The sequence below is a fragment of the Eutrema salsugineum genome, unplaced genomic scaffold (assembly GCF_000478725.1).
Source record: "Eutrema salsugineum unplaced genomic scaffold, Eutsalg1_0 scaffold_12, whole genome shotgun sequence".
NCBI classification, from domain to species: Eukaryota; Viridiplantae; Streptophyta; class Magnoliopsida; order Brassicales; family Brassicaceae; genus Eutrema; species Eutrema salsugineum.
Genome location: NW_006256895.1, coordinates 8,156,277 through 8,168,552, shown reverse-complemented (window position 1 = coordinate 8,168,552; position 12,276 = coordinate 8,156,277). Strand labels below are relative to the sequence as shown.

Below are 12,276 nucleotides of genomic sequence, written 5' to 3'. Positions count from 1 at the left end.
GCAACCAGATTCGTGTAACGTGACATCAATTAGTTTCGAATCTTGTATCACTTTGTTTTAATAAATAGTTTCGAATAGTTTTAAACTAACACCATATTTGTTCTATGAATTGGTCATCAATCATTTTCTTTCAAAAGTTGAATGAGACAAGAATGAACATTGTTTTTTTTTTCCTTTCTAATTAACCTCAATAATGAAATTTGGTATAATATTGTTGTAAGCTTGAGTCGAGTGTGACACTGGTGGTGGTGTAATCTCAGAAGGCGTATCGGTAAATGGCATCAGCAACACCATCTTCGTCGTTGCTTACACCGATTACATCAGCCACGGCCTTTGTCTTCTCTGCACCGTTGCTCATAGCGACTCCAAATGAAGCAAGTTCCAGCATCTCTATGTCGTTTTCCCCATCCCCAATCGCCATTATCTGATAAAAAAAATCCGGTTTGCTTAATAACGAATTATCATACTTATGAACAAATAGATCAAACAAATCCAGTCTAAGAAGCTTGAGTTCAGGGGTTGGTATTCGAATTTTCGTTTTGGTTTCTCCGGTTTTGACTTTGAAGATAACAAATTTCAGTAGATGTTTTACCTCATCCGCTGAAACGCCCAAATGATTGAGTAGCATTTTGACACCGTTCCCTTTGGAGGTTCCTGGTGGGACGATTTCTAACATATCTGATTGAGCTTGAACGACATTAGCACGGTCTCCTGTAGCTTCTGACCAATACGGACGGATAATAGATGAGACTCCCTCGGTCGTGTCCATAAAAATCACTTTCTGCGGATACAAGATAACCAAACATTAGTACTTAGGCTTCTACAGATGTAAGAAAGCAAAATCTTAAGTTCTAACACCCGGAATTTACCTGAATGTCAGCTTCAGCTATAAGTTGATCAACCGACGGTATGATTTCGGCCTGTTAACATAAAACAAGTAGAGATAGTGTAAGAACCTGATAAGATAACTAGAAGGCGAGAGAGCGTAACGGTTTCATCAACCTACCTTTGGCTCATTGTAGGTTGTGTGAAGAGAATCAACGAGAGGGTGGTCAAATAATGTCAAGCAGCGATCTTGGCTGAATGCAATGAGAGGAATCCCATGCTCCAGAGAATAACGACACGTCTGCATATCACAAGTCAACATTTTGGCATGCATGAGACAGAATTCCTAGCTCTTAGTTATTCGGTCACGATCACACGGATAATAAGTTGAAGACAATCAAAGGTAGCTAAGTAGTTTTCTGCTTCCCATGGTAGAGAACTATGATGCAAGAAGACTCAGTTCCAGAATTCTAATGCATGTAAAGCGGAGGGTGTGATAATCATATCTGTGATGGTCGTTTTAATCTTAATTCTAAGTGAATTACCTCTCTGCAGACATCTCGGTCCAAGTTTCCTCTATAAACTTCTTTCCCCTGTCTACCATAGACAAGTAGGCCCTGCAATTAAACAGAATTTTAGTGAGATATATGGTGATATAGAAAGCAGATATATACAATTAGAAAGGTGTATCTCACTGGTTAAGAAAGAGAAGGGACCTGAACGAATACGCCAGGAGAGGACTCTGAAACAATGCCATCGGATCCAGCTAGATTAGCCATTTTCAAGATTCTGATCGCACCTGGGCGGGACTGTGACAAATAGATGAACTTAGCAATAGCCATCTCCAAAACATTCTGAAGAAGAAATATTAACAGAAAAGAAGGGAAGACATTATTAGATAGATACTGTTCTCTTCTCACCTTCCCCGTAGCTATCACGACTTTAAGTCCCCTCAGAGTGGCTTCTTTTAAAGCTTTCGCATTAGCTTCTGAAATCTGACTTTTACTGTTAAGCAATGTGCCTAGCATTCACATTAAAATCCTATCAGAAATAGAAGGAAATCGAAAGCGAGAACTACAGATTGTTGAACACTTACCATCCATATCACAGAATATATAAGAGAACTTTGGTTTGTAGAATCTTAGGCCATCCCCTTTCTTCCTGTCTTTTAACAGTAGTCTTAGCAAGGACAAGCAAACAGTATTTTGATAGTAACCCCCTTGGCGGAGGAAGTGAACGATGGTTGCAATTTGCTAACTCGTATATAGAGGAACTTACCATCTGATTTCTCCGGCTGAGGTTTAGCTGTTTTTTCGATGTCATATGCACTCTGAATGAGCCCTTTCCCTTTCCACCCAAGGCTCTTTAGAAGCAACTCCTCCTGTTCTTCCATTTCTTTCTCTGCCTCGTCGCTGATTTCATGATCAAATCCCAGTAGGTGTAACAACCCATGAATCTTTCAAAAAACATAATGGTATCAGTAAAACGAGGCTGCAAAAAAGATCAAGAACTATACTTCTAAGCAAAAGGAAAATAAGATAACCAAAGAAAATTCTTAGTGTAGTTCTAATTTACACAACATAAGGATCCACATTTTACTTCTATGTTTTGGTTCAAAAATAAGTGAGTAACCTACCACAAGAATGCGTATCTCATCAAGAAGGGTGTGCCCTCTCTCTGCAGCCTGCCTCGCAGCTGTCTCAACAGAAATGACGATATCTCCCATCATAAGCTACAAGAACGATGCACCGTGCGAGTTAAAATCAGACTGTTAAAAACCAGTAAATGAAAATAACAACTCTTACTACTGGAAGCTTCAGTTCAGGGACATGTTGCGACATTGACAGAACATCGGTAGCATGATCTTCGTCCCTCCACTCTTTGTTGAGTTTAGAGATGAACTCATCGTTGCAAAGCATTACAGACAATTCCACGGTTTCAAACCCACCAACATCTTCTATGTCAGTTTCTCTTGTTTTATACTTAGAATCTTTCAATCCATCAAAAGCTAGCTTCATTGCCATTGGCACATTGAGACGAAGCATTTCCGCAATATTCTACAGAATCTCAAAAGAGAGAATTAAGAACAGCAAATCGAAACAACCAGAGCTTATGACTCTCCCAGAAACGATGATTTTATATTCAAATTCGATTATCAAAGACAAGAAATAGATAAACCTGAATCTCAAGATCATTAGGAAGCTGCTCCTCGATGCAGATACTGACACTAAGCTCCAATTCCTGTTTCTTCTTAGGTGCTCTCTTCCTCATCTTCCTACTATATTCTCTCCTCTCCGCAAACACACGACCCGCCGGTTTTGGAAGCTTCCAGTCTCTTCCTCCTCCGCTGCGAAGGGCGTGGAATCTCCGGCGGAACATGGAAGAGAAATCCGAGGTGGACAATGAGGAAGAAACATCGAGACGATTCGCTGTGGTCACAAGAGCAGTTCTCGGAGAAGACCGTAAGAAATGGGGTTGGAGGAGACGGGCATGGTGGTAAAAGGCGGCGCGTGGCATTTCACGCGTTCCTGCGGTGGAGCAGAGACGAAGATGGCGGAGGATTGGGCAGAGACGAGAGAGCATGAAGAGAGTGGCTCAGAGATGCGTGAAGGCGTCTTCCGGTCTGCAAATTTTCCTTAGGTGTGGAGAATACAAACCAAATCGAACCGAAACTATTCGAACTATAACCAAAATTATACACCGAACAAACCAAAATTGATCAATTTAACTATTTCAGTGTCATTAAACCGAATTAATAACTAAATACTAGTAATCACATTAACAAACGAGAGTTTGAATTCCGGAAAGTTTTTTTTCTAAATCGTTTAATAGTGGGTATAATGGAAAATCGAAGATTTCTAATCTAATTAATGCACAGGTATAAAGATCATATAAACCTCTATAGTGATGATTTTACAAAACATATTGTATGTTTTTAATTTTGGAATTATTGAGAATCAAAACCTAGTTTAGTAAATTAGATTTAGTAAACTTATATGGAAAAAAGATCCGATAAATCAAAGAATCGAGTTAAAAACCATACTAATATCTGTGATTAAACAGGCTAAAATCTATATTATTAAAAGAGATACATATTTAGACTTTATAAAAATATTTTAATTATTATATCCAATATTTTAAACCCTTCTTATATTATTGTCATCGTATCAATCTGAAATTTCATAATGGAATTACAAATCATTATTTGGATAGTCCAAATAATTCCTATATTTTCCATATATTTTAGATGCACTTTACCTACCTAAACCAAAATATTTCGTATTCTGTATATATAGAAGTAATTAAACTAAATAGACTCCCTATGAAAAACGAACAATATTGCAAATCAAATATATAAAAATGATCTTAATCTATCATATTCCAAAGACATTTCAAATTCAAATTCATAATTAACCGCCTACAATATTTTCCATCTTCTAAAGATTGCATCCAACATTTACCCTAGCATCACCACATTCGTTATTTCGCTATATATAGTTACCACTGTTGTTATCGAATTCATCACACCAGCTAAGCAATATTTAGCTTACATACTCCCTCTTCAAAATTATGCGATGTCGACCTTCACATCCCTCACTGCCCTAAAGCCATTCAAAACCCAATGGAGGATCCGTGTCAAGATACTGAAGTTGTGGAAACAATATTTGAATGGGATCGAGACTATGGAGATGGTCGTTGTCGATGAATTGGTATTGCTTTATACTTTGTTTGTTCGCTATTCATACTGATCCATTTTGCTTATATATTTTTTTTTTACATTTTGCTTATTATTATTATTGCCATGCAGAATCAAACTATGCATCTGAGTATGAAAAAACAGTTCATCAAAAAATTTGAAAATCTTATAGAGGAAAGAACTACTAAGATCATCACTAATTTTCAAGTCACTCACAACGGTGGTAAGTTCAGGACTACCTCTCATGTTTACAAGATCCAGTTTGCTGCCACGACGTCTATCAGACCTTCTGAAGATTTGGATGCCACAATTCTTGGGTTGAAGTTTGTGAACTTCACTGATATTCACGATGGCAAGTTGAATCCTGATTTTCTAATAGGTAAATGGTATATATATATATATCTCGCATACATTATGAATATGAAACAAAGCATATTACATCTAATTATGGGTTTATATTTATATTTTACAGATATTGTTGGACAAATTGTTAGTATTGGTGAGGTTGAGATTCTCAACGTTAACAAAAAACAGACAAAACGTCTAAAAATGACACTTCGTGACACCAGGTTTTTTAATTCCCTTTGACACCTTAATATTGTTAATAAGACGTCTAATCCAGTGGCGGAGGCAGAAAAATCATTGACATGGGTCATAATAGAAAAAATTGTATAAATTTTAATGGAAAAAGAAAAAAAAATCACCACTGATAAACATCTCAAAGATGTACTCTACGCTCACTCATATTTTGAAATCGTTTTATCACAGTTTCATTTGTGATAGTTTCAAGCACCTGTTTTTCAATAAAACAAACTAGACAATCGCTTAAAAACTCATCACCAATGCTATTACGCAAGGTCGTCTTCACAATTTTCATTGCAGAAAAACACCTTTCGACGGTTGCAGTCGCAACAGGAAGAATCAAACATAGCTTCAAAAGACGATAGACCAAAGGATGAGAAAGATGTTTCCCTGTCTCCACCAATACACAAGCAAGATCACCAAGACTTTCTAGGTTAGTAAACCTATCATCCTTTTGTACATTATCAAGGTAGATGTCAAGTTGATGATCAAGTGATCTCCGCTCTACAAAACTAAAGTCATCTGGATAAAGCTCAGCCAATCTCACCAACTTTGACTTGTCAAATTGACGAAAAGAATCTATCGGAATTAAGGATGCCATACAAACAAGTAGCTCAGAATTCACCTCGTCAAAGCGATCATTAAACTCTTGAAGTTGCATATCTAAGACGGTGTAAAAACAATCCACCTTATAATGATGCAAGTTGGTTATACCAGTCTTTGTCCTTGGCTTTCTTGAATCAACAAACTCGTCCTCGAGATTAGGCATTTCAGTTTCATTTTTGTCACTAAAAGAATAAACTTTAGCCACAAAATCATCCCATCCATCATCTCTAAGCTTTTGCAACTGTCGTTTAGTAGATTCCACCAATGAAACAGCATTCAAGATCTCTTGGTCTCCTTTTTGTAGAGCCTTTGATAATTTATTAGTGAGTCCAAGAACAACAAGCAACATCTGTAGATAGAAAACAAAATCAAAGGTGTGAAAATATTTGAGGAGGCCATATGCTTGTTGTCTGTTGGTGCTGTCTGTGCCATAATTCTGAATATGTTCAAGAACTTCAACAATACACGGAAACATCTCAACAAGGCGCAATAATGTCTTATATGTGAACCCCAACGAGTATTTCCAGGTTTTTTAAGTGATCGGTCTTGATTCAGCCCAGTTCCACTCTTTATTTCACCATTCTTGATTCCTTCATCCATTCTTTTGCGATTACTTTCAGTGAGAACTACTTTTCTTTTGCAAGAAGCACCAATCACATTCAATAAAAGATGAATCATGTCAAAAAATTCTCCTACTTGATTATGTTTTTTTGCAACAGCCACAACAACCAACTGTAATTGATGAGCAAAGCAATGAACATAATAAGGTACCTACTTTCTTTCAAAATAGCGCAATCCATTGAACTCTCCTTTCACATTGCTAGCTCCATCATAACCTTGTCCTCTCATCTTTTTAAACTCAATGCATTTTTGGCAAATAAAGAATCAATAGCATGCTTTAGAGTTAAAGAAGATGTCTCTTTCACATGACTAATACCAATAAATCTTTCTTTCACTAACCCAAATTTATCAACAAAGCGAAAAACCAAAGCTATTTGCTCTTTATCAGAAACATCAGCAGATTCATCTACCAACAAGGCAAAGATATCATTATCAATTTCTTGGATAACAGAGTTAGTTACCTCTTCTGCAAAGCAATGTGCAATGTCTTTTTGAATCGGAGGAGATGTCATCTGATTATTTTTAGGAGCATTGCTCAGCACAACCTTTCTTACAGCCTCATTCTGACTAGCTGTATATTTCAGAAGCTCTATGAAATTACCTTTGTTTGTTGAGACGTCTTTCTCATTATGAGCACGAAAAGATAAGCCTTGATGTAAAAAGTTTCTAAAACATCAATCAAAGCACTCAAACGGATCCGATACTCATCTTTCATAATATCGTTTTGCTTATGTAAAGCATGCCTGATAGACTGACCTTGTCTCATCAAATCTTCACATTTATTTTTGGCATTGCTGTGAAAACTAGTATGATCACCCACATGTTTACTGAAGCTATCAGCCTTATTCCAGCTAGGTAAACCCGTCGATACAAAAGCATCACACCCACTTTGTTTTCCAACTTGAACTCTGAATAAGTAACAAAATAGGCAAAAAGCCTTTTCTTCTGCCATGCTATACTCTAACCAATCAGGATACTGATCAAACCAATGTGGATTAAAGCGCCGCAATGCATTTCATATTGACTTTTGTTTAAAAGTATGACCTCGAGGTTGACAAGGTCCTATAGTCAAGTATTGCGTCGTACCTTATCTCTTTGATCAGGATGATAATCTTGAATGTTTTTTCGCTTTGCGGATATGTGGTAAATCATCCAATTCAATATTAGATGGTGGAGATCTTCTTTTCAGAAACTGTTCCATTGTGTTTGACTCTTGAATGTTTTTTCGCTTTGCTGGATCATGTGATAAATCATCCAATTCAATATTAGATGGTGGAGATCTTCTTTTCAGAAACCGTTCCATTGTGTTTGACTGTTGAATGTTTTTTTCCTTTGCTGGATTTATATTAGATGGTGGAGATTTGTTTTTTTCAGAAATCGTTCCATTATATTTGACAGTACAACCTACATGTACACCAAAACAAAAATATGTTAATCATAATTTAATATTTAAAAATTTGTAGCATAATATATAAAACAAATTGTGTACTATTATGAGAGGCATGGATGGTTGATGTCTATATTTTAAATTGCTTAAAATAGACAGTCAAGCAATTTAGCCACATCTTAAGAGATTTTTAAAAATAAAAGGAAGTTTCATATAATTACTTGAAACTTATCTTGCTGATCGATATACAACTTCCCTTTTAAAAAAAACACCAATGTGGAGCTTAGTTTCTAAATTATATTAGAATGAGTCCACAACTTATAAATAACATTTTAAGATGAATGAATCTTATATATAGTGAAAGTTTTCCTTCTAAACAATTGAACTTGCCGATGTGGGATCAGTACTCTTAATGCAACATTTTTTGTTTTTTGTGAATCCACGTGGGTCAACTGACCCAGGTCCAGCAAGGCTCCCTCCGCCACTGGTCTAATCTTTTTTGTGTTTTAGTGATGTGCGCCTGAATTGTGTTTTCTGGGGGAATTATGCCGAAAGTTTGGAGAGTGTTGCTACACATGCAACCAATCTACCATTTGCTTCGTGTTACGATTTGGAAAGTTAAGATTGTATCAAGGTACGAAACAAATGTTTAGGTATACAACCAAAATATTGTTTTTTATAACTATACATAACTTTCAAGCCATTTCATTATTTAGGTGTATGGAGCATTGATAATTGTTATAGTTCTTCAATTGTGATCACAGATCCTGATCTCCCTGAAATAAATGTTTTTAAAGACCGGTATATTTATAAAATCTAAAACTTTTACACTTTTCATTTTAGTTTACTTTCATATCACTAAAATGCATCAAATTTAATTTCCTTTACAGCTTACCAAAGGATGATGTGACTTTGTCATACACACACCCTAACCAATTGACCATTGTCAATTCTGTTTCTGTAAGAGATGATTTCTTTTTACATATCCCTCGCCGGACAATAAGTGAAATACTTGGTGCTTCTGCGGTATTTTTTTCATTCAAATACACATATTTCTTAAACAACATATGGCGATTAGGTTTTTAAAAGTTTAGCAATGCTTCAATGATTAGGTTGAAAAATGTGTGACTATGGCTACCATCATGTCGATCGACACTGAGTTTGGATGGTACTATATGTCATGCAAAGTGTGCTCTAAAAAGGTGCTTCCTCTTGAGATGAATTTGTTGAAGGAGCAATATCAAGGGAGGCCATTTCCTAAACAATTATGGAAATGTGGCAAATGTAAGGATGATGTTGAAAGTGTTGTACCAGCGTAAGTATGTACAAAAGTTTTAGTTATAAACAAATATTTTAACTATTTAATTATAATAACAATATTCATATATTGTCCTATGATAACTTAGGTTTATGCTGACTTTCCGTGTTATGGACAACACTGGCGAAACAAAGTTCTTAATCTTTGATAAGCTTGCCATGGAAGTTGTAAATCAAACAGCTGCACAATTGACTGAATCTGTGGAAGAGGTAGTTATCCAGTTTACTATCAACTCTATTATAGTCAATCTTACTATATATATTAAAAAACTTATATGTTTGCTAAACTGCTTGCAGATCCAAGACCCAGACATTCTACCTCTTCCAATTAGTAACATGTGTGGGAAAACTTATCTGTTCAAGCTATCTATTGAGAGTTCAACCATCGGTTTCAACAGTGACGTCTACAAAGTTACAAAGATTGTGACCCAAAGTGATATGGTCAAAGAATTCTCAGAAATATCCGGATTTTTGGTTTAATCCCTAAACTATTTATTCATATTACTATTTATTCATATTTCATTGCCTTTTGATAATTGTTAACTTATTGTTTTATTTATAGACTACCCCTGATGTCAAGTCTGAAGAAATAGGGTTTATAACTCCCGATGAACAGGTATGCTAATTTGTTATTAGATGCCTCTCATTAAGATTATATTTGTTCACACCTGTCATTTTAGGTTCCTAAGATGTTACTTGACAGTGGTGACGATGATAATTCACCACAGTCAAAAAGGAAAAGCGAGGAGATGATTGACTTGGATGATCATAATGGAGAGCAGTCTACTTCTAAGAAACCTTTCACTGTGGACATGAAGACTGGATCGAGTGAAGAAACGATTTCTCTGAAGCCTGTTAAGAAGGAGAAAGTTGATGACTGAAGTCTTCGTTTCTTTAACAAGATGCATTATCCTGCTTGCTTTGTTTCTTAGGATTTACTACAATATCTCATTGTTTAAGCTTCGGTTATTTTTTTTCTTGCCCGTAGGATTTGTCATTTGCTGTTTTCAGATGTTCTTGAAATTTGTTATTTGAAGTTTAATAAAAACATGAATTTTTAACTATATTATGTTTTGCTATGTTAATTAATAACTACGGAATTTTAATTTATCAGTATAAATAACAAAGTAAAATACCCTTTCATATACGGATTGTTTTGCCAAGCAAGCCTAATATCAAAAGAAATTCTGCATGGCAATTAAACATTTACAGCATTCATGCAAAATATTTGGAGCCATTATTACTTTGGTAATACGGATATCTTTTTAGCACTTACGATTAGAGTTGTATCCTAAAACAACTCTGTATTTAAATATAAAAATATATTTACATTTTACAATATTAGAAAAATGATCGTAACTACCATATTATGTCGTATATAGATGCTAATTGGTGAATATTACACAACCAATCATAATTAAAACAACTTAACTTAATTATGAAATTTTCCATGTTCAGATAAATTCTCAATTTATTTGTAATATTAACAAATTTTCAGAATATTGTAACTATCCTATTAAGATGCCTACTACTTCTCATTTTTTAATATTAAATATATCCTACTCATATATCGATTCTCTACATTCGCACAAATCTGTAGAAAAATGAAAAAGAGCAAAAAATCGTCTTCTGCAATGGATAATGAACATGACATCTTAACCAAAAGACAGAAATTGGAATTCATCAACCCAGGTATAAAATTTATGGTTTATTCACTAATAAACTCAAATTTATACTTGGATTTTGATATTCTTAACTCAATACAATTTATTACTTAAAATCCGATTTTTAAATGGTCTATCTAAAGTTCCACATCTATTTTTCTATTATTTACAGAACACAATGGACATATTCAAGTTACCCCTGCACGAGTACCATTACCAGTACCTATTTCAAATCTTGATGCTTTCGAAAATATTTTGGGAGATATCAGTAATATTCAGAACCCCCTGACAACTTCTAGTACTCGGAAAAGGAATCAATGTAGTATGAGTACGTATTATATTTATTTCCAGTCGGCCAAGATGAAACAATTAGACAACTTATATTGCTCAACTATTTATGATTGTTTTGTAATTAGTTAATAAACATGGAGTGAAACCTTAAAGTTTTCATTATATACAGATCCCAATGGACAGAATGAAGTTACCCCTAAACGAAAAGCATTGACAGTTCCAATTTCAATTCCTGGTGTTTTCTGAAATATATTAGGAGATATCAGTAATACCGAAATAACTCCAGTGCTTCAAGTTATCCTTAAAGGAACCAACTTAGTCCGAGTATGTAGTATATTTATTTTCATTGTAATCAATTTATTCATTGACAACTGCATTATCTTGATATTTTGTTGTTCTCCTGTAACATGAGTAACAGGAAAAGAAAATTACACAGTTACACAAACAAGTATTTTTTAACCCTTCTTCTTTATGTTTTTGTTGTCCTGAGTGAAACCACTTTTATAACTGAAATATTTTCTTTATAATATCTAGCAAGCTCAGTCACTCCATGTTATGACTCAAATCAACTTCTGCCAACTATACCACCAGCAAATATTTGTGATAGTCCATATTCTATATCAGGATACTCAAATATCACATATAACCAAAATCCTGATAAGACCAGGAGAAAAAAAAACTCAACCAAGTAAGCTTACATTTATATATATATATATATATATTTATTATAATCAAGCTTTATATACATTAATTCATTTAGTTTAATATTTTTTTAATCAATTTAATTAGTATAAATATGACTACTTTGTTTCATATTCATTTTCAGAAAAATTAGATCAACCGATTGTTGGAAAATATGTTTTACCCGATAGAAACATAACAGATGTTCCAAGAAATCTCAATTTCTACGCTGGACCTTCAAGTTCAAGAAATAAAAATCTAGAATTGAGTCGTCCATCTAAAAGTTCTAGAAGTGCACATACGTTTATATTTATTTTAATTCAATCTCTGTTATACCATTTCCATTTTATATAATGAGTTTTTCTTTACTTGATCTTCATCAACTAGCAAAACGAAGAGATGATCCATCAAGATACAACATATGTGAAAAGATAGAGTCTGCCCGTATCCTTAATAACTTAGTTGTTATATCCTGATTGTTTATATACTCGACTAATTAAAGAGATTGCTTAATCACAATGGTGTCCTTCATATTATCAATTAATAGTTGTTTCGTTTTGGAACTCTGCTATGGAGAAAGCAATGCAACAATGTAATATATCACC

General features: G+C 34.5%; 2 protein-coding genes and 1 pseudogene across 2 annotated transcripts; 1 reads left to right on the top strand and 2 right to left on the bottom strand.

Annotated features, from left to right (window-relative positions):
* Positions 1 to 35: 35 nt before the first annotated feature.
* LOC18025646 (endoribonuclease YBEY, chloroplastic) lies at positions 36 to 3,443 on the bottom strand. The gene is made up of 12 exons (XM_006408762.2): positions 3,004 to 3,443; positions 2,631 to 2,882; positions 2,462 to 2,557; positions 2,104 to 2,281; positions 1,922 to 1,990; positions 1,746 to 1,846; positions 1,542 to 1,634; positions 1,371 to 1,442; positions 1,007 to 1,126; positions 870 to 920; positions 593 to 781; positions 36 to 424 (listed from the first exon to the last, which is right to left on the bottom strand). The coding sequence occupies exons 1-12, from the start codon at positions 3,406 to 3,408 to the stop codon at positions 257 to 259; spliced, it is 1,794 nt and encodes a 597-aa protein (XP_006408825.1). The 5' UTR covers positions 3,409 to 3,443; the 3' UTR covers positions 36 to 256.
* A 1,864-nt stretch (positions 3,444 to 5,307) lies between these two features.
* Positions 5,308 to 7,634, bottom strand: LOC112089171 (annotated as a pseudogene).
* A 1,214-nt stretch (positions 7,635 to 8,848) lies between these two features.
* Positions 8,849 to 9,916, top strand: LOC112089170. The gene is made up of 5 exons (XM_024160147.1): positions 8,849 to 9,033; positions 9,125 to 9,245; positions 9,333 to 9,509; positions 9,598 to 9,651; positions 9,716 to 9,916. The coding sequence occupies exons 1-5, from the start codon at positions 8,849 to 8,851 to the stop codon at positions 9,914 to 9,916; spliced, it is 738 nt and encodes a 245-aa protein (XP_024015915.1).
* The last annotated feature ends 2,360 nt before the right edge of the window (positions 9,917 to 12,276 follow it).